The sequence below is a fragment of the Equus przewalskii genome, chromosome 3 (genome assembly GCF_037783145.1).
Source record: "Equus przewalskii isolate Varuska chromosome 3, EquPr2, whole genome shotgun sequence".
Lineage (NCBI taxonomy): Eukaryota > Metazoa > Chordata > Mammalia > Perissodactyla > Equidae > Equus > Equus przewalskii.
This window is the reverse complement of record NC_091833.1, coordinates 75,861,301-75,884,868: the sequence shown is the minus strand read 5'-3', so window position 1 is coordinate 75,884,868 and position 23,568 is coordinate 75,861,301. Positions and strand designations below refer to the sequence as shown.

The following is a 23,568-nucleotide window of genomic DNA, read 5'->3' as shown; positions in this document are numbered from 1 at the left end:
CTCGCCCCTCTTCTGACCCAAGGGCAAGAGCGAGGGGCCAGGCGGATTAGGCGCGGCTCCCCCTCGGCTCGCCCCCAGCCCACCCCGGGCCCGGAGCAACCCCCTTCGCCGAGGGGCGGGGCGCGCCAGGCGGCCACGCGCGCGGGCGGGCGAGTGGGCGTGTCCCGCGGGCGCGCGCGGGCGGCGGAGGGGGCGTGTCCCGCGGGCGGCGGCGGCGGCGGCGGCGGCGGCGGCGGCGCGGGCCGGGTGCGCGGCGCAGCCTCCTGTGTTGGAATGTGCGGCTCCGGCGAGCTCGCGGCGCAGCAGCAGAGCCAGCGCCGCCGAGACCCCGGGCCCCAGACCCCGGCGGCGGAGGCGCCCGGGACGGCGGGGCCAGAGCCGGCGGCCTAAGCACTCTCTGCAGCCCCACTCCTGGGCCTTCGCGGGCCTCGACGGCCCCAGCGCCCAACTTTTCCCCCCTCCCCCTCCCCTTCCCTGAAACTCCAGCAACAAAGAAAAGTAGTCGGAGAAGGAGCGGCGACGCCGGGTCGCTAACCCCTCCTCGCCGAGGAAGGCCGGTAAGCACGGCGCAGGGCTGGGGGCTCGGTCGGGGTGGGGGAGGGCCGGCCGGGCGGCGGCGGTGGCGGTGGCGGCGGCGGCGGCGGCGGGAGGGGGAGGGCGCGGAAGGACGCGGAGCGAGGCGCTGTCCAGGGCTGATTTGCAGATACTGTGGCTCCCGCGGCGGCGGCGGCGGCGGCGTCCGGGCCGGGCGGGGGCGGGCGGCCGCGCGGGATCGGGTTACACCGGCGCGGCCCCGGGGCTGGGCCGGGGGCGTCGGTGGGGAGCGGCGCGGCGCCAGGGCCCCCTCCCCAGACGAGGCCGGGCCGCCGCCTCCGCCTCCGCGCGGGCCGGGGCGCCGCTCGGAGTCGGGTCCTGAGGCCACCGCGCGGAGCTGCCTGGAGCCCCAGTCCTGAAACTTCCTCCTCGCCCTCCTTTTGCTCTCAGGTCGCGCCGCAGCCCCTCGCCGGCCCGCGGGCCCTCCTGTCCCCCGCCCTCTCCGGCCTCTCCCTTTCGCCGGAAGGCGCCGTTGAGTGCGGCCGGGCGGGTTGAGTCAGCCCCGGGGCCCGGGCAGGTCAGCCAATGGGGCTGGACAGCGATTTCTGCGCTCGGGCCGCCCCGCCGCCGCGGCCCTCCGCGCCCGGCCACCCCGCCGCCGGAGCTGGCGGGGCCGGGGCGCGCGTCCCGCGGCGCGCCGTGGGGGAGTGAGTTCGCAAACTTCCGGGGCGCGCGTGGGGCCCCCTCCGGCGCTCGGGGCCCGACGCCTCCGGAGGGCGCCCGCGGAGCCGCCCCTGGCCTCTGCGGAGGGCGAGCGCGGAGGCGCGGACAGGGCCGGGACGCCGGCGACGCGGTAACTTTCTTCCCTCTGCCCAGACTCGGGCCCGCGGGCCGGGCAGGGGGCGGCCGGGACTGGGAAGACGGGGTCCGGCCCCGCGGCGCCTCGAGTGTGCCCGGCTGCCCCTTTTTCGTGTGGGAGAGCCCAGGAGGAGCTTCACGACGAGTGCTGGGGTGACTCCCTCGAGTTGGTGTGTAAATGTGTGCAGTGAGCGGGCCCAGCCGAGAGGAAGCGAGAGCGCCCGAGTTTGCAAAGAGCTGCTTTGTGTTTGGTATTTTGAGAAAATGGCCGAATGCCTATTTCAGTCAGGAATGCCGCCGCCGAGGCCGGCGCTGGTGGCAGCAGCACAGAGGAATTCGTGCAACACGTTGGGCTTTCGGGCCGTGCTGGGATGGTCTTCCCGACAAACGTTAAAATTCCTTTAGGGATGGCAGTTGGGGTTGGGGAGGTATTAGAAAAGTCGGTTTTGGGGTAAATTACCGAGTAGCCAGGACGGTAAAGCCCAGGGACAGCTTTTGCCTTCGGTTTGTTTTCTGTGATGGCATTTGATTCCGACTTTTGTTGGTACGTATAACTCAACTGGTTTGTGTGTATGCACTTGGGGTGAAACATTACTTTTTATATTTTGGATTTAACTTAATTTTTTTAGTACTTGCCACTTACTTTGCTTTTTCTGATTTGCGAGAGAACACCTAATTTTGAGAGTAGCACCTTTTAGATTGGAAAGGAACGTGGTTAAGACGATTTTAAAAGCCCAGCATGTTTTCAAGAAGGTGATCTTGTAATGGCTTCCACCAGGCAAGTAGGCCAAGTCAAGCACAATGCGAGAATGTTGCTGATTGTCGAGTTGAGTTGTATCATTATTTTATTAGGGGGTTGGAAAGATTCTTTATTTTCATTTGTGAAGTTTTAAGTATACCAAACTTCCTTTTTCACGGGAAAAAGGGTCCGAATTTTTTTAACAGGCCAAGTCATCGAGAAAATAAGAAACTAAGTGGTACTTTTTCACAGTAGTTTATTCTTCTAGAGTTAGTTGAGTTCATAGGAAATTCAATTCAGTTGACCGGTTATTACAGGCTTCTACTTTCCAGGCGTGTTGGGACCTAATAAATGCGCACTATGGCTTTTGGATTTCTCCCTTTTCTGATTCAGCCCTGTAAACTGTTGAAGGGGGGAATTGGGAGGACTGCAGTGTACTATTCATGGATTGTAATTTAAAAAATAATTTTAATTAACATTAAAAATCAAGGTTACTTATTTTTTTCTACCAAAAAATTGAAAAGTACTTGAGGGGAAGGCATACCAGTGGTAGACCTAGGTGATGAATGAGTTATGTCAATTAATAGAGTTTTTTGTAGGGAAATAGAAATTTTTTTGGTGACTGCAGTAAAGAGAATTCAGAATTACAAAAATATTTTAAAGGCTTATTTTTATTAGTTAATGAAGCTCATTGGGTTTAAAGGTGTTTTTTTTTAAAGTTATGAGGAATTACAGTGATGTTTTGGTTTTAGACTAGTAAAAGTGGTGTCTAAACTAGTGCTTCTGTGTTTTTTGTTTTGTTTTGAATTCAGAATACAGTTATGGCCACCCAGGTGATGGGGCAGTCTTCTGGAGGAGGAGGGTTGTTCACCAGCAGTGGCAACATGGGTATGGCCTTGCCTAACGACATGTACGATTTGCATGACCTCTCCAAAGCTGAACTGGCTGCACCTCAGCTTATCATGTTGGCAAATGTGGCCTTAACTGGGGAAGTAAATGGCAGCTGCTGTGATTACCTGGTTGGCGAAGAAAGGCAGATGGCAGAATTGATGCCTGTTGGGGATAACAACTTTTCAGATAGTGATGGAGAAGGACTTGAGGAGTCTCCTGAAATAAAAGGTGAACCCAGTGGACTGGAAAACATGGAACTGGAAAGTTTGGAACTCAGTGTTGTAGAACCACAGCCTGTGTTTGAGGTATCAGCTGCCCCAGAAATTTATAACGCAAATAAAGATCTTCCTCCCGAAACACCTGGAGCAGAGGACAAATGCAAGAATTTGAAGACCAAACCTTTTCGCTGTAAGCCATGCCAGTATGAAGCGGAATCTGAAGAACAGTTTGTGCATCACATCAGAGTTCATAGTGCCAAGAAGTTTTTTGTGGAAGAAAGTGCAGAGAAGCAAGCTAAAGCCAGGGAATCTGGTTCCTCCACTGCAGAAGAGGGAGATTTCTCCAAGGGCCCCATTCGGTGTGACCGCTGTGGCTACAATACCAATCGCTATGATCACTATACTGCTCACCTGAAACACCACACCAGAGCTGGGGATAATGAACGAGTCTACAAGTGCATCATCTGCACATACACCACAGTCAGCGAATATCACTGGAGAAAACACTTGAGAAACCATTTTCCCAGGAAAGTATACACGTGTGGAAAATGCAACTATTTTTCAGACAGAAAGAACAATTATGTTCAGCATGTTCGAACTCACACAGGTAAGAGGACCTTTTTAGTCCAAAAGTTCAACTCCTGATAGTTAAATGAGTGGGTAGTTAAAATAGTGCTAAAGAAAGGGGACTTAGTTCAAATCCTGGTTCTGTTTGCTGTCTTTGTGACCTTGGACAGGTTATTTAACCTCTTTGTGCCTCAGTTTCTCCAGGGGGATAACAGTATATAGGATTGGAGGATTAAGTGAAAGAACACATAAAAGCACTGAGTGTTATTTGCAAGACTAGCCAACAGAAATCTTATTAATGCTCTTCCTAAAATACGTATTCTAATAACTTGGGATAGACCATTTGGCTAAATTAGACTACTCTCTTTTTAGAAGATGTATTTAGTTAATAGTGAATACATTACATCTAAGATGCAGTGTAGTTTCCCAAAGGAATTAAGGGCTTAGACAAAAAGGAAAAAAATCCAATGATTAACCCTTGCATAGCTCCTTTTAAAAGAAGCCTCACACTTTTTAAAACATTGACTTAGGTTTTTGAGTTCCTAAGTGGAGTAACTTCACTTGTCCCCAAAACCTAGACACATGAGAACTAGTTTTTAAAAGCTTGGTGGGATTACCACACTTGAAACCATATTCCTAAGAAAGCAAACACGTATGTAAAATGCAGCTGTTTTTCAGACAAAAAACAATAGCGTTAGCATGTTCAAACAAACGTATCAGGTAAGAGGACCTTTCTAATTTGTAAGGGCACTCTATCAAAAAAATGAAACAGTCTTAAAAATATGAAAAATTTCAAACATCTCAGAAGTAAAGAGAATGCCACACTGCACTGACATGTACCCATCACCTATACTCAGCAGTTATCAATATTTTGTCACGTTGGGCAATTTATTTATTTTTTTGGCAATTTTTTTTTAAATAGCATCTTTATTGACATATATTCCAGTGCCACACAATTTATCCATTTAACGTTACAGTCCATTGGTTTTAGTATATTCACAGAGTTGTGCAACCATCGTATCACCACAATGAATTTTAGGACATCTTCACCCCAAAGATAAATCCCTATCTCCTAGTGGTTGCTTCCCATTTTCCCCCAACACCCCTTAACTGTTCACTTTTAAATTGACTTTCAAGTCTTTGTTTTTAAAGAGTCTCATTTTTTTCAATGAAATGTTTGTAACTATTGGTAGTTAATTTTCACATTTATGTTACATTTTCCTGGCAAGAATTGGTATCTTTGAGGACTGATTACTGGTCTGAATAAAATGTGGATGGAGTATCTAGTAGTGTAATCTTTGGGGCACAAGTGAAAAGGGGCTGTGGGATGCTGTTTGCATCTGGTCCCTTTGGCAGGACTTTTCACTCTGCAGGACTGCACCCCACAGTAAAGTGGGACAAGTGGGGAAGGAAATCGATAATTGCTTGCTTAAGTGGTAGACTTAATAAAACTTGCAGGTGAAATTCCATTACAAGAAAGACACCTGCAGTAAGGTTTCTAAGCTCCAGCACATGGCTCCTGTATTTAAACCTTTAAAATCTAGTTAAGTAAAAGAATTCGTGGACCCTTTGGAGTTTGTTGTAACCTGTGATTGATTGTCTCCATGCTTTGAAACCATTTTATTTCAATAGTAAAGAAGTTCAAACATTTCAAAAATACATAGTATAGGAAGTGAAAGTTACTTGGGAATCCTACCCAATCAATCACTTAACAGTTTGAATTAGACCAACTGTTAGACTAAAGTAACTTCACCTACAATATCTTAAAACAAATCCTAGAAACCATATATACTTCAGCAACAAGTACTTCATATTCATTTAACAGTTTTTTGAAAACCTTGGGGCCTAATTTAGAATTGGCTGTAATAGAGCTTTCAGGTAGTAACTATGACATGTGGTAGAGTGTGTGACTTTTATGTGTCTGCCTTGATGAAGTTTTACAAATAGATGTATACTCATAACTGCTATGCAAATCAACATAGAGAATATTACCAGCACCCCACTGCCTTTGTCTTATTAAATTTTGATTTTTTGTCAGTTGCATTTTGTTAACTTCAGAACTGTTGAGTCACTGAAAAATTATTTTCCCAAAAAATTTCTTCCCAAAAAAAGCTAAAAATGTTTTCAACAATATATCTAAATTGTCAATTTAAGAACATTTTTAGAAGGAAGGAAAAAAGGGAAATGGAGAGAACTGGAAAATTTCAGTTTTGGTGTGTATTTCCAATTTTTGATGTAAAGGGAAGGGTTCTTTTTTTTTTTCTTTTAAAGATTTTTATTTTTCCTTTTTCTCCTCAAAGCCTCCTGGTACATAGTTGTGTATTTTTAGTTGTAGGTCCCTCTAGTTGTGGCATGTGGGATGCCACCTCAGCACGGCTTGATGAGCGGTGCCAGGTCCGCGACCAGGATCCGAACCTACAAAACCCCGGGCCCTCCGAAGTGGAGCATGCGAACTTAACCACTTGGCCTGGGGCCGGCCCCAGGGTTCTTTTTTAAAAACGAGAACTCTACTTTTTGCAATTTCTTAATTTTTTTGTTATAGTGGTTTATTTTCATCTAATTACAGTCTAGGTGACTAATTTTTAATGGATATATTTTATATATAGTTAACTATACCATCCATTACTTAAGATTTTCTCCAAATTTCCACAATAAGTTTATGATTTACATAGCTAACATTGGTTGTACATATCTCATTTCATATTTTAGTGTTAAACCCTTTGGTCTTTTTTTTTTTTTTGAGGAAGACTGGCCCTGAGCTAACATCCGTGCCCATCTTTCTCTACTTTATATGTGGGACCCCTACCACAGCATGGCTTTTGCCAAGCGGTGCTATGTCCACACCCGGGATCCGAACCGGCGAACCCTGGGCCGCAGAGTAGAATGTACGCACTTAACCGCTGCGCCACCGGCCGGCCCACCATTTGGTCTTAATGCTTTTGTGAAAGACTTCTACCCCTAGTTTTAGCTTACTTGTGATTTTTTCTTTTTAGTTTCGCACCTGAGCTAATGTCTGTTGCCAATCTTTTTTTTTTCCTTCTTCTCCCCAAAGCCCCCAAGTACATAGTTGTATATCTTAGCTGTGAGTGCGTCTGCTTCACATGGGATGCTACCTCAGCATGGCCTGACAAGCAGTGCCATGTCGGTGCCCAGGATCCGAACCGGTGAAACCCTGGGCTGCCAAAGCCCAGCGCACGAACTTAATTACTCGGTCATGGGGCTGGCCCCATATTTGTGATTTTTAAAACAATTTGGTGGTGTATAAATTGAGGGATAATATTTTGATTATGTGAATTCTGAGAATATCTTTAGTGTTAAATTCATGGTTCTGAAAACTGTGTGGAAAAATAAATTCATCTAGTTCTGAAGAGTGGAGATGAGAAAATGATACTCTGAGGGAATCACTTCTCATTTCTCCTTGAGGTAGCCTGGTTTCATTTAATGAGTTTCTTCTGTTCTTTTATTGAGAGCCCAAAGTTAGGTGTTTCTTCTATTCTGTGCCTTTAGAACAATTCATTGAGGAAACAGAGTAAGTGATAATAGCTCATGTTTACTGAGGAAAACTTCAGACTTTGAGAGCCTGAAGTGATATGCCCAAGGTCACATACAACTAAGATTCAGAGTTCTGAGAGCTCTCTTTTTAAAGGTAATTATCATGGTGGGGGCTGAGGATTATTTTTATATGAGTCTTCAATCAAAAGAATTTAAATTTTGTGGTTTTAATTTTTAGTCAGTTCCCAAATTTTACTTTAAAAGATGACATTTTTGCCTGTGTGTGACTGAAAAATCACTAATTTTTCTAGAGTATTTATGCCTATATTGTAGAATTGCATAGACAGAAGCAACCTATTCTGTTAAAGGATTTAAAAGTAAGTTACCCAGGGGCTGGCCTGGTGGCATAGTGGTTGTTTGTGCACTGCTTTGGTAGCCAGGGTTCGTGGGTTCAGGTCCTGGGTGTGGACCTACACACTGCTCATCAAGCCATGCTGTGGCAGTGTCCCACGTACAAAACGGGAAGATTGACGTGGATGTTAGCTCAGGGGACGATCTTCCTCAAGCGAAAAGAGGAAGGTTGGCAAAAGATGTTAGTTTAGGGCCCATCTCTCTCTCTCCCTCTCCCTCTCCCTCCCTCCCTCTCTCTCTCTCTCTCTCACACACACACACACACACATACACACACACACACACGCGCACACGAAATAAAAAAAAAAGTAGATTAGCCTTAATCAATCCTTCATGTTACTCTATAGTGCTGTTTAACTAGTTTTCTGTTAACTTTTTTTATGACAGCTTAATTGAGATACTATTTGCATACCATTCAATTCACTTTGGATTGGCCTGTTCTGGACATTTCATACAAATGGAATCATACAACATGTCCTTTGTGACTGTCTTCTTTCACTTAGCGTAAAGTTTTCAAGGTTCATCCATGTTGTATGTGTGATGCTTGTTTTCCTTCTATTGCCAAATAATACTGTCTTGTGTGGATATGCAATATTTTGTTTATCCATTCATCAGTTAATGGATATTTGGATTGTTTCCACTTTTTGGCTGTTATCAGTAATGCTGCTATGAATGTTTCATGTACAAGTGTTTGTGTGGACGTGTGTTTTTTCCTCTTGGGTATGTACCTAGGAGTGGAATTGCTAGGCTGTTTGGTAACTATGTTTAATCATTTGAGGAACTGCCAAATTGTTTTCCAAAGTTGCTGCACAATTTAATTTTACAATCCTACCAGCAGTGTATGAGGATTCCGATTTCTCCATATCCTAATCAATACTTGTCAATTTCTTCACATCTGACCCAATAATTAACATCTGTCATTTTGATTATAGCCATCCTGGTGGATGTAAAGTCTTCATCTCATTGTGGTTTTGATTTGCATTGCCTCATGGCTCATGATACTGTGCATCTTTTCATGTGCTTATGGCCATTTGTGTATCTTTACAGAAATACATTTAATATTTTTTAAACTATCTTAAAATTCTTCCAGGTCAAAGTAGGCATTCTATTGCTGTGAGCTCTTTATAGCTGATCTATAGCTACCAGCTAATTAAAGCTGAACAGTTACTAGGAACACATTTCCCACTTATCACCACATTCTTTTTCCTTTTTTCACTCTATCTTTTCGTTTCCTGTCTCATTTTATTAGACATCTCGTACTCTATCTTCTTGTGTAGACAAAAAACTCATATTTTTTGAGCCCCTTATTATGTGCCAGGCATAGTGTTAAATGCTCAGCATGTATTATCTTTAATTTAAATTATTACAATTCTAGGAAGTAAGGGTACTGTTACTTTTATACATGAGGAAACTTGCCCAAGGTCATAATTATTATCTTGTAGCCAAAGTCTAGATGAAAACAAATTGTCAGGCTTTTCTTTTTTGAATCTGTTTTGTCGTTGACAACCCATGTCCAAAAAGAGTACACATTTCCTGCCTTTGAGTCTTAAATTCTTTAGTACTAAATCATTGGCCTCTCATCTTCAGTTGCTCTCAGTCCCTATGGCTTTATGAGTATAATTTGTTTTAACACTGACCTATTTCATAAAAGTTATATCTACCAGTTGAAATTGTTAGCTTAAAACAACATCCCCACTCAAAAGCATTCTTGCTTTAAGCTAACAGTTTCAAATGATAGATTTGTCATTTACAAGGATTAAAAAAATGACTCAAACCATAGCATCAGAAAATTTGGGTAGATTCTTTTAAGGATAATTCTAATTAAAAAAAGTAATTAGGAGCATTTCTTCTTAATATTTAATGTAATAACATGTAACATTACTGTGAAAATTAAGAGGGGTGTGAGAATTCAGAAAGCCAGTGATGTTTTTTGTCAGCAAAGCTGAAATAATGTAGTTACATGAATTCTGAATTAAATCATTTCTGTTTCCAATACTTGGTATAAATTGACCGTTTTGCCAGGAATAGGGGAAAAAAATGCTTGATACTAAATATTGTATATATTGTTAGTGAGAATTGTATTTGCCTTATTTTATCATATTTAAACTCTAATCATTATATTTTTGCAGGAGAACGCCCATATAAATGTGAACTTTGTCCTTATTCAAGTTCTCAGAAGACTCATCTAACTAGACATATGCGTACTCATTCAGGTTGGTAAGAAATGGGAACTTTTAAAATCATTTTTAGTAAACTAGCATTAAAAGAAAGTTCTTCTAGACCTGGAACTGGGTCATTATTTATGCTTATTTTTTAGTATAATTGAGAAATTTATAGTTAAAAATCAGTGTTCTATTAATGTGGAACTGTGTCTGAAGGGAGATTCTTAACAAGGAGTCCTTAGGTAGAACTCCTAAAACTGAATGTAAATGTGCATATGTACTTTTTCTGGGAGCAGGGTCCTTAATTTTCATCAAGTCTTCAACAAGTTCCATGACTCTGATAAAAGTTGAACTGATAGCATATACCAAGATTGATTCATCCTTCTTTTGAACAGTTCCTGCCTTCTCAACTCCCTCCTCACCGCAGTGTAACGCCAAGTTTCATAGTGTGTGGTTGCCAGGTTCCAGGTATTCCTTAGCTTCTCAAGTCTTGAAATTTGGGTTTATTCTCTTTGGAGAGTTGATAGAACTTCTGAGGACTGATTTAGAAAAGCAAACTTTACAGAATGATACCAGGATACCAATATATTAATCTACAGTAGATAAAATGCAGGACTCTAACAAGTGGGAGATTCATCCACTGCAGTGACTGAAATAAGTATGATCACCAGCCAGAATTGGTCCCCATTTTCAAGGTATGCAGGTGGCCAATTTAAAGAGTAAATATTAGCATAGGTGGTCTTCATTGGATAATTATTTCATTTTGGCCATGATTGACCTTTGGTGAACTGCCATGGCTGATCAGAACACGGCACTCTCCTTCCTGATTTAGAATATATACCCCTGTGGGCAAACTCTACACTAAAATTTTGCTGTTCACAAAAGTCTATGTAGACCCATCTCTTTTAAGTTAAGTCACTATAAATCTGTGCTGTCTGATTGGGTAGTCACTAGCCACATGTGGTTATTGAATTTGTGAAATGTGGCTGGCTTGAATTAAGATGTATAAAATACATACTGGAATTCGAAGAGTATGAAGAAAATGTAAATTATCTATTTTTTTAAATACTGATTACATGTTGACATGATATTGGGTATATTGGGCTAAATAGTAAAATTAATTTTACCTGTTTATTTTTTACCTTTGTAATGTGACTATTAGAAAACTAAAATCACATATATTACTTGCGTTTTATTTCTATTGGATGTTGCTGTCTCAAGTCAGTGATGAATAAGACTTGATTCTAGTACAGATTCTGATTTGAGCGGCTATGAAGGGGTCACATAGTATGCTTGCTAGCCTTTCTTGACCATACAAGCTTGTCATGTTAATATACTTTGAGTGTTCCTTGTAAATGTCCTAAGCTATTGAGTTGGGTCACTTAATCAGAATCCTTGATTATATTACTTCTGGGTGCTTCCTGGTTTCATTTTCTGAGGGTAACTGGGATGCTATCACAGGCTTTGTGGAGGGTAGGCATCATGTCTTGTTTTTGGTTTTTTTTTTTTGAAAGATTTTATTTTTCCTTTTTCTCCCAAAGCCCCCTGGTACATAGTTGTGTATTTCTAGTTGTGGGTCCTTCTAGTTGTGGTGTGTGGGACGCCGGCCGCCTCAGCGTGGCCTGATGAGCGGTGCCATGTCCATGCCCAGGATTCGAACTGGTGAAACCCTGGGCCGCCACAGCGGAGTGCGCAAACTTAACCACTTGGCCATGGGGCCGGCCCCGCATCATGTCTTGTTGATAGCTATGTTCTAGCCCTTACATCATTTAAGAGCTTTACATGAATTGACTCTGGTCTTCATAACTATTCCGTGATGTATAAGTTCTATTATTATCCCCATTTTACAAATGGGGAAACTAAGGCATTGAAGAAATATGATCACCTTTCCTGTAAAATGTCCCCCCTTCTGGTTTTTGTCTTTCTCATGGTGTCATTAAGTTTTTCTTCTGTCCCTGTGCCTTGTATTACTTGTACACTGGAAATTAAATTCTTGATACCTACTTCATGATGTCTCATTTGGAGTCATGTCTGGTTGACCCATTATTAGTGTTGCTGGGTCACTAGATTAGAATGATGACACACTTGTATTTTTTCATTGAATTCATAATACTTTTCGCATTCTGTAAGTGTTTATCTATGGTATTTTACACCAGTCAATAATCTTTGCCTGAACGATTTTGAGTTTGCTCTTGTCTTTTGAATTTTCTTTGCTATATTTTAAAGATTATTTTTGGTAGTTGCTGTTTGTTACAGTACAGCAAGTATTTTAAAAGTTTGTTACTAATCAGTAGTACTACTATTTCCTGAATGCATGCTCAGTACTGAAAAATTGGGATTTGTTATCTCTAAGTACTTCTAAAATACTTAATCCTAGTTTGTAGATTAGGATACAGGTTTAGAGAGGATAAATTCTCTATCTAAGGTTAATTGTCATTCTTCCAAATTAGAAGAGCTAGGATTTGACTTCAGACTCCTCCACCCGCCCATTTTCAGTTATCAACATGTTAAAAGAACATCATGGCTAAAAAAATGGTTCAAGGGGCTGGCCCCATGGCCCAGTGGTTAAGTTCGCACACTTTGCCTGGGCGGCCCAGGGTTTCTCAGGTTCGCATCCTGGGTGCGGACATGGCACTGCTCATCAAGCCATGCTGAGGCGGCATCCCACATGCCACAACTAGAAGGACCCACAACTGGAAATACACAACTATGTAGCCCGGGGGCTTTGGGGAGAAAAAGGAAAAAATAAAATCTTTTAAAAAAAAAAAAGATTCAAGAAGCTACAGCATAGTGAAATTGGAACCACAGTGTATTGAGAAAGCAGAGCCATTGTCTTGTATTGGATGCCAAGTTTGTGAGTCACAAACAGGAAACAAACATCGTTAATCTGTTTTGTGTATGAGTGTGCTGAATTATTTATTTTCAGCAGATCCTACGTTTTAAGACTTTGAATACAAGTTACTGATAACACTTGCAGTAAAGTGAGGCTAAGTTATTAGGTGAAATTGAGTAGGTGTGGTGTTTCTAACTGGGTTGCATGGAGTGAATATCTTGGTCTTGGGTGCCTTCTCTGCTCTGAAGTCTGATCTTTACAGATCATCTTGGGCATTTTGGTTCCTTGTTCATGTGAATGTGTTTTAGGGAAGAGATGTGTGTGCTCGGTCCTTTATTTCTGGAAGAGATTAGGCTCTGTTGAGTTGGTACATTTTAGCTAAACTGACAAAAAGATTGGTTTATGAAGCAAAACCACATTGGTTATTTACTTGGAGCACTTTCATCCATAGGGTAGGTCGTCTCATGCCAAATTAGGATGGGATCAGGATGTTGGTTTGGTGAAAAAGAAAATTGGATGTTGGTGAAAATAGACACATTAACCTAATCTGGTGTTATTCTCCATTTTAGTGGTGTTTCTACCTAATGGTATTAGAGTATGCTCGCCTAGGTAGTCCTAGAGGCATTGACTTTTTTTTTTTTTGAGGAGGATTAGCCCTGAGCTAACATCTGCTGCCAATCCTCCTTTTTTTGCTGAGGGAGCCTGGCCCTGAGCTGACATCCCTGCCCATCTTTCTCTACTTTATATGTGGGACGCCTACCACAGCATGGCTTTTGCCAAGCGGTGCCATGTCCACACCTGGGATCTGAACCGACGAACCCCGGGCCACCAAAGCAGAACCTGTGCACTTAACCGCTGAGCCACCTGGCCGGCCCCGAGGCACTGACATTTTGTCCTCAGCTCTCCCTTTCCTATTCTTGGTAGAGATGCTACTATGATGTATGTACTATGAAATACATCCAGTTTATTTTTGCTATTATGGTATTTTTTGTATCACGCTGGCTAGTTCCCTATCCAGCTAGCATAGGAGTTCATTTTGAATATTTCTCCATTAAAGTGTAATGGATATATTTGTTAAAGGGAATTAACAACTGGCCAAGTTCCACCTCCATTTATTACTCTTTTTAAGATGGAAAAATATTTTATTCTGCAATAAATTTATTTTTCTTTCACCAAGTATTTGATGATTATTATGGAGTCACTGTTTTAATAGCTGGGTTTATTTGAAAGATGTTATGATTTGAGAGTCTTTTGTGAATTCTAGAATAATTTTTAAACAGTATTTTAGTGAGGTTTAATTTACACACATGAAAATGCACATATCTTAAGTATACACCTCAATGACTTTATGTATATTTTCACGTGTTTGGCTACCACCCAGATGAAAACATGCAACATTTTTACCACCCTCAGAAAAATTCCCTCCTTACCCTTTCCAGTCAGTACCGCCATCCTCCCCGAAGTGGTACTCTGACTTCTATCAAAAAGAATGTTTGTCTAAATGTTTATGAGATTCGTCCCATGTTGCATTATCAGGACTTTGCATTTATTGCTGAGTAGTAATCAGTCCTATGCCCCTATTACTCTTTAATTAAAAATTTCCCTTGCTGTTCTTTCTGGATCATTCTTGATAATGTATAAAGCTTGTAAAAATCTTTCCTCTTTTGAATTTGCCTTACATCTATAAATTAATTTTGGAAGTATAAAGTAGACGTCTGATACATTTGTAAAGGTGAAGAACATAGGTAAATATTACCAGAATTGGAAAAGGCACTTAAGTTAAAATCATTAGTACAGGGCAAAAAGATTTATATTCAGCTAGGTACTAATAAACTATAAACTTTTGATGAATAGATATTCTAATACAAGCAAGATTTAAGGGCAGTAAAACAAAATTGGGGGGGGGTGGTGATGAATGGAGCAAGTAAAATATTGCCATCGAATTTTAAACAGATTCCTGTATCCTCTCATTCCCTGACCATTTCATAGATAGAGGCTTGCACCTTGATTGATGCTTGCTGTGTAAATACCCTCATTCACTAGGGGTTATGAAGTGGTGGATATTTTCATTCTAATTATTTTATTAGCACAAATATTTTCATAAAGAGATAAATCCATTAATCAGGTACTTGTTTGCTCAGAGGTAGAGTTTATGTGGAAAGGCAGAATAAACACATAAATCTTCCCTTTTGTTTGCCCACACTAAAAATTACCAGTCTGTTCCCAAAGCGATGAATTATGGGTAATACACATTGACTGCTTGGCTATCTGCCCTATGCTAAGTGCTTTATATGAATTAGATTATTAACAGCTCACAACACTCAGGAGTATTTTACAGATGAGGAAATTGAGTCGAGCTTTCAATCCCTTGCTCAAGATCTCACAGTAAGTTGCAGAGCCCATATTTGATCCCCCAGATATTCTTACTCTAGAACAAGTTCTTAACTTTTATGCCGCTTATCTTTCCCCATTCTGTGTCTGTATATGTTAAGCAAGTGTTTGCCTCCATTGAAGTGATTCGTTGGAGAGGACAAGATAGGGCCAAGTACAGACTAATGTAGCATGTTGTAGAAACCTCTATTTGTGAATCTATTAGTGGACTAACATGGAGAAGGTTAACATGTGGCTGTTTGTGTTTTTTGAGGTTACTTCTGTCTGCTGTTTTATAGTCACAGTGTGGGCAGGTAAGAGGTTTAGGCCCATCCACTTAGCTCCTTATCCAGTCTGATGTACCTGGATAAATTTTTGTTTCTGTGATTGAATCTTTTATCATCAGACATTTTATAATTATGGTAAAGCTTACCATCTGCATGGTTATTACTTAATGTCTGAGTATTTTTGCTTTATGAAAAAATTAAGATTTGATATGAATTTGAGAATGTTTGAGAGATGAATTTTCATAAATGTCAATTTCCATTTTTCTACTATGCATTCCATTGGACCAGTGGGGTATGGATACCATTTGGTAATATTTACTAGAGTGTGACTAGATGGGTATGTATTCAGGTAGAATGTGTTACTCGTACGCCTTTAATGTGGGGGTGGGGGTGTGGGTGCTTCTGGTTTTGTATGTACCTGTGATTATGACTTTGTTTGCTTATTATACATACCATATCTATTTGTATGCCCCTTCTCATGTACCTAATTTTTTTGCCTGTTTTTTAGAAGAAGGTGGGAAAAAATCAAGAAAAGTTTTCTGACTTGGCTATATTTTTGTTTTAAAATAGCAACTCTGGCATTGGAAAAGTTTGTTGAATGAAACTTAACTCTTGCCATGATTGACAAAAGGGTTAAATTTAAAGATGACTTTGATCCCTGAGGCTAAAGCAGTATTTTAAAACTTTTGCACCTGCAGGTCTGCAGTACAGGAAATTTCTTTGAAGTCTCAAGATTTACCTTAACAATATATGAATTTTATATTCTATTCCATTATACATTTGTTCTAACTAAACATAAAAAATTTTAAATTATTTTCTCTTTTTGAGTCTCTTTGCCTCCAAATTGACATCCAGAGCCCAACTGCCAATTATTGTGTACTTTTTGATGAATCTCTGCTCTTTAATAGTGCTTGAGAGCCCTAGCTTGATGAACTTTTTAAAAGATGATGGCTAACTGAGATAATTATTCCTTGTTTTGATTTGAGAATCAGTGTCAAGGGATAGAGAAAAGATATACAAATAAATATGGTAAATAAGGTGCATGATACAATCTTTTCAATAAATAGTTTTTGTGGTTTTTTTTTTAAATATCCAATTCCTTATAAAGTGTATTTTAATAAAACCTTGAATTCATTTCTTAATCTATGTCTTCAACCTCTCTTGTTTACCTTCAGGTGAGAAGCCATTTAAGTGTGATCAGTGCAGTTATGTGGCCTCTAATCAACATGAAGTAACTCGCCATGCAAGACAGGTTCACAATGGGCCTAAACCTCTTAACTGCCCACACTGTGACTACAAAACAGCAGACAGAAGTAACTTCAAAAAACACGTAGAGCTACATGTTAACCCGCGGCAGTTCAATTGTCCCGTATGTGACTATGCAGCTTCCAAGAAGTGTAATCTGCAGTATCATTTCAAATCTAAGCATCCGACTTGTCCTAATAAAACGATGGATGTCTCAAAAGTGAAACTAAAGAAAACCAAAAAGCGAGAGGCTGACTTGCCTGATAACAATATTACCAATGAAAAAACAGAAACAGAGCAGACAAAAATAAAGGGGGATGTGGCTGGAAAGAAAAATGAGAAGTCTGTAAAAGTGGAGAAAAAAGATAGTGTTTCAAAAGAGAAAAAGCCTTGTAGTAATGCTTCGATCCAAGTGACTACCAGAACTCGCAAATCAGCAATGGAAACTAAAGAGATGGATGTGCATATAGGAAATAGTTCAGAAAAACCCTGTAAAACCAAGAAAAGCAAAAGGAAGATGGAAGCTGAAGCCCATTCTTTACAAGATCCTGTTAATGATGAGGAACCTTTGACAAAAAAGAAAAAGAAAGCAGAAAGAAAATCCAAAAATAATCAGGAAGCGCCAAAAGGTGACAGCAAAGTAGAGGAGAATAAAAAGCAAAATACTTGCATGAGGAAAAGTACAAAGAAGAAAACTCTGAAAAATAAATCAAGTAAAAAAAGCAGCAAGCCTGCTCAGAAGGAGACTACTCCAAGGGGGTCTGCTCAGACAGAGCCTCCTCAAATAGAGCCTGCTCAGATGGAGTCATCTCCTCCCCTGGAGTCTGCTCAGACAGAGCCACCTCCTTCCATGGAGTCTGCTCAGATGGGGCCTCCTCCTCCCATGGAGTCTGCTCAGATGGGGCCTCCTCCTCCCATGGAGTCTGCTCAGATGGAGCCTCCTCCTCCCATGGAGTCTGCTCAGTTGGGGCCTCCTCCTCCCATGGAGTCTGCTCAGACAGAGCCTCCTCCTCCCATGGAGTCTGCTCAGACAGAGCCTCCTCCTCCCATGGGGGCTGCTCAGATGGGGCCTCCTCCTCCCATGGAGTCTGCTCACATGGAGCCTCCTCCTCCCGTAGAGTCTGCTCAGACAGAGCCTCCTCCTCCCATGGGGGCTGCTCAGATAGAAGTTGTCCAGAAGGGGCCTGTTCACGTGGAGCTGATTCCCAAAAAGTCTCCTCGAAAAGAAAATAGAAAGGAAAAGTTGAACATGGAGAGTGAAATGGCACGGAAGGAGCAAGTCCTTATTGAAGTTGGCTTAGTGCCTGTTAAAGATAGCCAGCCTCTAAAGGAGAGCACAGGTGCACAGCATCTTTTACCACCATCACCACTGCTGCCAAAGGAAACCTTAGAAGAAGAGGAGTCAAGAGACCAAAAATTATTCACTGAAGGCAAAGGAAATAAAGAAGCCCCTCTTGAAAAAGTAGAAGCAGAAGAGGCAGATAAGAGTCTAACTGGTCTTGCTGCTATTATCAAGGAATCTGCCAATATTTCATCCTCTGAACAAAACTTGAATGTGCCAGAGGGTGAAACTTTAGATGGTAACCATCAGGCTGATACTATGCTTTGTGAAATGGAAATGGACACAGATGAGAACAAAACAGAGAATCCCCCTGGCAAAGACTCAGCAGTTGAAGAACCAATTTCACCACTGCTTCTTCCCTTACCAATAGAAAAACATGAAGAAGCAGTGTCTAAAACTGCTGTGGCATCACCTCCTGTCACCACGGCAGTAAATGAGTCTCAGGAAATGGATGAAGATGAAGGCATCCACAGTCATGATGGAAGTGACCTGAGTGACAACATGTCAGAGGGTAGTGATGATTCTGGATTGAATGGGGCTCGGCCAGTTCCACAGGAAACTAGTAGAAAAAATGCAAAGGAAGCCTTGGCAGTCAAAGTGGCTGAGGGAGATTTTGTTTGTATCTTCTGTGATCGTTCTTTCAGAAAGGAAAAAGATTACAGCAAACACCTCAATCGCCATTTGGTTAATGTATACTTCCTTGAAAAAGCAGCTAAAGGGCAGGAGTAATTAAACTTTGGACAAGGCTTCATTTCTTAGGTTGTAAGATCTATTACTAAATTTACATTCATTTATAGTAGTAGACAACCATTTATTTTAAAAATTGCTTTAATTAGTGTCCAGTGTTGATTTTTAAGTGGCACTCTTTTCCTTAGGACTCTGTATACCTATTGTTGTATAAAGTGTAGCAAATCCAAGGGAGTTAGTGTATTAGTATACTAAACCAGCAGACATGTAAATCTGTTAGCTTATGCATTTAATTGAAACAAGAAGGCCAAGGTGGTATTACAGCGTTCTATTGCTTTGTGCAGCTATAACTTGTCAGTTTTTCTCCTGATGGCTATCTTCCTGTTTTACTTTAGTTTATTCTTAGTTCCTTGTTTAGCTCCATAAAAATTGGCATACTTAAATAGCAAATGACTTGAAGAATTTGCCTGCTTTATATAAAGTTAGCACTTTAAAATTTTTTTAGAGATGAGAAGAGACATGTAAATTGAAGAAAAATTCTCCCAACAACGGACATTGTATCAGTCCAGGTATTTCCTTCCTGAGTTTTGATCAATATTTCTTATTTGTGTATGTTAATCGTTATAAAAACAATGATTTTGGTGTGTTTTTTTTATTTTGGTGCTTTAATGGCTTAAGATGTTGCACATTGTTTTTTGTTTTAACCTATGCAGTTCAATTTTTTCTAGAAATAGCATTTGTGTTGAGCAGTAACACTTTATACATATATATGCATGTTGATTTTGTCCTCTTTGGAGGGATGCTTTTAGTCTTGTTTGCAAAAGGGCAGTTTTCTTTTTCCTTTGCTGCAATTGTCTTTTTTGCAGAATATTAGTGTGCAAGTTTGTGAGCAAATGAAATATGCAGGTTCAATCCATTGATTTTGATTTTCACATCTTATATCTATGCCAGAATCTGTATTTCATGTAAGTTATTTATTTTAAATGGATGTAGTAAATTTGTAGCTCTCAGTTTGAACTTTGCAATAAATAAACCACTAGGCTCTATATTGAAAGATGTTTATCTCAAATACCAACCATAAGTAAGTTTTTTGGGGCCTATTTTGTTTTAGTACAGCTACTTCCTAAGTGTACAGTGTTGAGTCGTATCTTTGAGGGAAACCCTTTTTCATAGATGGTTGGTGTCCATATGGCTCCTCAGCTGAATAAAGAACTGTAAGTGATACTTGGAAACTGCAAACCTGGAATTAGGAGACATAATTACTCCTTCAAGTTATACAGAATATCAGTTGTGAGATTCCAAAGCCATAGCAACTATATGGAAAACCTAGGATGAGAAAGGTAGTTTAAGTGCTGGTAGACCAGCTGCTACTTCCTATGAATACAATGAAAAACGCTGGTGAGACTTAAGTACAGTCCAGATTAAAAAAAATCACACTTTCTCAGGGATCTCCACAAACTAGTGGGTGTCCTGGCTGTCCCTATGACAGCCTCTTTCTACAGGTGAGGCCTCAAATGAGTTGTAGCTAGCCTAGTGTTCCTATGGGGGCACTTTGTATGAAAAAGAGTGTGTACTCCCAAACTTTTGGTGGTTCTTTGGACAGTTGCCAAAGAATATGAAAGAATCCAACATAAGGATTTTTCTTGTTGATAGCAGGTATTCATTGCAGTAAAATAAAGTATGATCCCAATAGGGAATCTTAAAAATTCTCATCTCCCATTTTCTATTCTGAAATAACCACTTTATATTTCATTTATTTTTTCTTATCTGGTGATCTCTTTGAGGCAGGTTTCAGAGTTTGGCAGTGCAACATGAAAGATTAGGAAAAGCATTGATGAAGTGTGGGTGGAAAATTTGTTAAAAATCTGAGAGAGAAGTTTGAGTTAAAAGACATTTGAACTTGGAATTGACTGGGAGGCCAAAGATTTAAAGAAGCAGAAGATTCTCTCAAGACATGAGGAGTAAGTTGTGAGTTAATGGTGTGTGTTTTGTGTGCATGAATGGGAATTTGTAAATGATGTTGAATTCTAGGTGAATTCTCGGCTCCGACAATCATTGTCAACAGAAGATCAAGCTGCAAATATTTATGTTTAAAACTTAAATTATAAAGCTAGTTAAGTCTTTCTAACAACTAGTTTTAATGTTCATGGGTACATTTTATGTAAGTTACCTTTTGCATTATATATGAAAAGATTCATGTTAAGTACAGATTAGAGATTGGGAATCAGTTTGGGGAAGACGTTTTTGTGGATTCTTTCATACTACGAAAGAGAAAAACTTGACTCTGGGGAATTGGACTAATTTTCTTAGCTAGTTTTTAAGATTAGAACGCTAAAAACAAAATATGAAGAAAATTAAAACCCCTTATTATTAAATTGATCTGTGAAAACATTGTTACTGGAAATTGAGTGGAACTTGAGGCCTTTCTTCCAGAAAACAAGGACTTGATTGTCAGGCCTATATTAGGTTCTGAACCTTAATGCCATGTATTTGTACTTACTAAAAATTGTTTCAATGAAAAGCATATTAGTAATGTGAACTTCTGGTCTAGTTGGGAGTTCTTCCATTTGAAAAATGTGATATTTGCATGGAACTGTTTGAATCCTTTTGTTTTCTCAGTTTCCCCTCCACTGGATAGAATTGAAGCTAGAATTTTCCCGTTTGATAAGGAATAAAAAGTGAACATGTTATTTGTAAATTGCTGTTTAGTAACTAGAGATAAACTTGAAATACTAGAATACATTATAAACCTAATCCTAGGTAGTCTTATGAAAATGTATCGCTTTTAACTATCTTTTGAACCTATATTCACATTGGTTTTCAAGATATTTTAAGTTATATTTTTTCCTCTTTTCAGAGCTGCTTCTTCGGGGCTACTTTTTTTATTTTTTATTTTTATTGAGTGTAATTCACAAGGAGCTACTTTTTTTTGGATAAGGCTTCTTATAACTATGGCTGGATGTTTTGCTCTAGTCTTCCAAGAAGGGCCATTTTATCTTTTAGAGTCATTTCTAAAGTCGTGGTCTTTAACTTAGGGGACTATTTTGCATATGAGTGCTCATACAAATTTAAACCCACGTAGACCTCATCACATGTCACCCCATGAATGTTGACAGTGGAGGGAATACCTTGCCTGTAGTATAATATCAGTTCTGGACTGAAAAGCTGGGGAAGAAACTTATTTTTCTCTTTTGCATAAATCAGAAAAACAGCTAGTATGCAGAGTTTTCTTATTGACCTCAGCAGATGAACTGAGCTGATAGTGTTAATTCAGATTGAAGAAATTATCTGAATCTTGGTTTGTGTAGATTTGTGATCTACATGCAATATTAACTAAATCAGATAGCTTTTACAGTTTCACATGTGTACATAGGCTCTCCCCACCCTTTTCAACATCCATTAGTTATTGAACTTTGTAAACTGGCATTGAAACATTACAGCAATGTTTTGTTGCACCAATCTTGTAAACTTTTACAGTGCAATACGTATTATTTTTCAGAGACAAACCAAAGGTTAATTTCTCAAGGTTCTTGCTGCCTGCTTTAGCAGCATTTGATGGAGGATCTTTTATATACATTTGTAATAGATAAAAAATAAACCAGATTGCAAATCCTTTTTTTTTTTTCCTTTTTAAAGCTTAAACCATGTACCAAGTTTTTGGTCCAAATTGTGTAGGATAAGTTAAACTTAAATTGCATTCTATTAACCTATATGAGTGTATTTCTGTAAGCATAGTTATGTTGAAATAAAGTTTTAAAAAGTGTTTTATGCCTTTGTTCATTATTGGTACATCAAACATCACGGAAGCCACATTTATTTTGCTGGAATTGCAAGTGTATTAATAATTTTCAAAATTACTTCCCCCAGATAACCCATAGATGGTAGAAAAGCCGTGGTGGTCTTCATTGTTTGGGGTAACAGTCCAGTGGAGTAGTCAAAAGCCTATCTTTTGTACTCTCATTTCTGGGAGGTGGAGGTGGGGGAGAAAACAACCTTCAGACAATTCGCAGGTTTTGCATAGTAATTCCTTCCCAGCCACAGGTCCTCTTGACAGTTTTAACATGCATGTCCCTTCTCAGTAGCAGGCCTGGTGTTAGTAAAATTTTGACTCTTAATTGGAAAAAGATGCATTGAAGGGACAATAAATTAGGTTACATTCAGTGTTCACTAGGTGTCAGGGCACAGTTTTAAGGATTTTACTGACTTTGCTGGAAGTCTGAGAAGAAACTGAAACCTAAGAGAAAGTGATAAACCAGCTGAGCTGTACGTGGAAGGCTTATGTGTTTTTGTGGAGTTGAGAGAAAAGGGAAAGGGAGTTGGAGAAACCTCTGGCAAAGCATTGAAGCGACTGGATTACATTTTGTCCTGATGCAGCACGTGACCTGGAAGATCCTGAGTCATAAGAAAGAACAAATATTTTGTGTTGAATTGATGAGAGGGATTCACTCTCTTCCCCTTCCTGCAAGAGTGCTTATTAGGAACAAAGCAAAATGAATTTCCAATCATTTTATTGGCGTGGTAGAATCACTGACAAGGAGCATGGAAGCTCCTGCCTGACCAAAGATATATGGGGAATTTATCTTGAATATATAAATGCTATTGATGTCTGATTTGGTTTGTTTAATGAATGAAAGAATTGTTACACCCACCTCATCTTTCTCCAGTGCCTTGCTGCCTCTTTCCCTGAGGCTTACCCCTGTTAGGACGTTTACTTGTATCACATATTTACTCTTGACCTGTTGGCTATTTTTTCTCCCCAGGGTCTCAATCAGGGCTTGACCCTAGCTTGTAGGTCGAGTTGCAGTGTAGTAATATGAGCTCCCCTCTAGGGTACTTTACAGCTCTTGTCCTCAGCTCCACAAAGGCAGATTGGCGAAGGTGCTAAGAACAATGTATTAATGTTTGCCAGTTGGAAAGTTCCAGTGTTAAGAA

The 23,568-nt window shown here is 40.4% G+C and overlaps 1 protein-coding gene across 4 annotated transcripts; it reads left to right on the top strand.

Annotated features, from left to right (window-relative positions):
* Positions 1-200: 200 nt before the first annotated feature.
* Positions 201-22,399, top strand: REST (RE1 silencing transcription factor). 4 transcript variants are annotated; one of them, XM_070612878.1, is made up of 4 exons: positions 201-557; positions 2,944-3,847; positions 9,840-9,923; positions 16,538-22,399. In XM_070612878.1, the coding sequence occupies exons 2-4, from the start codon at positions 2,953-2,955 to the stop codon at positions 18,676-18,678; spliced, it is 3,120 nt and encodes a 1,039-aa protein (XP_070468979.1). In that variant the 5' UTR covers positions 201-557; positions 2,944-2,952; the 3' UTR covers positions 18,679-22,399. The 4 variants fall into 4 exon arrangements, with proteins under 4 accessions (XP_070468979.1, XP_070468980.1, XP_070468982.1 ...); XM_070612879.1 differs by lacking the exon at positions 201-557 and adding an exon at positions 855-1,387; XM_070612881.1 differs by lacking the exon at positions 201-557 and adding an exon at positions 1,330-1,562.
* The last annotated feature ends 1,169 nt before the right edge of the window (positions 22,400-23,568 follow it).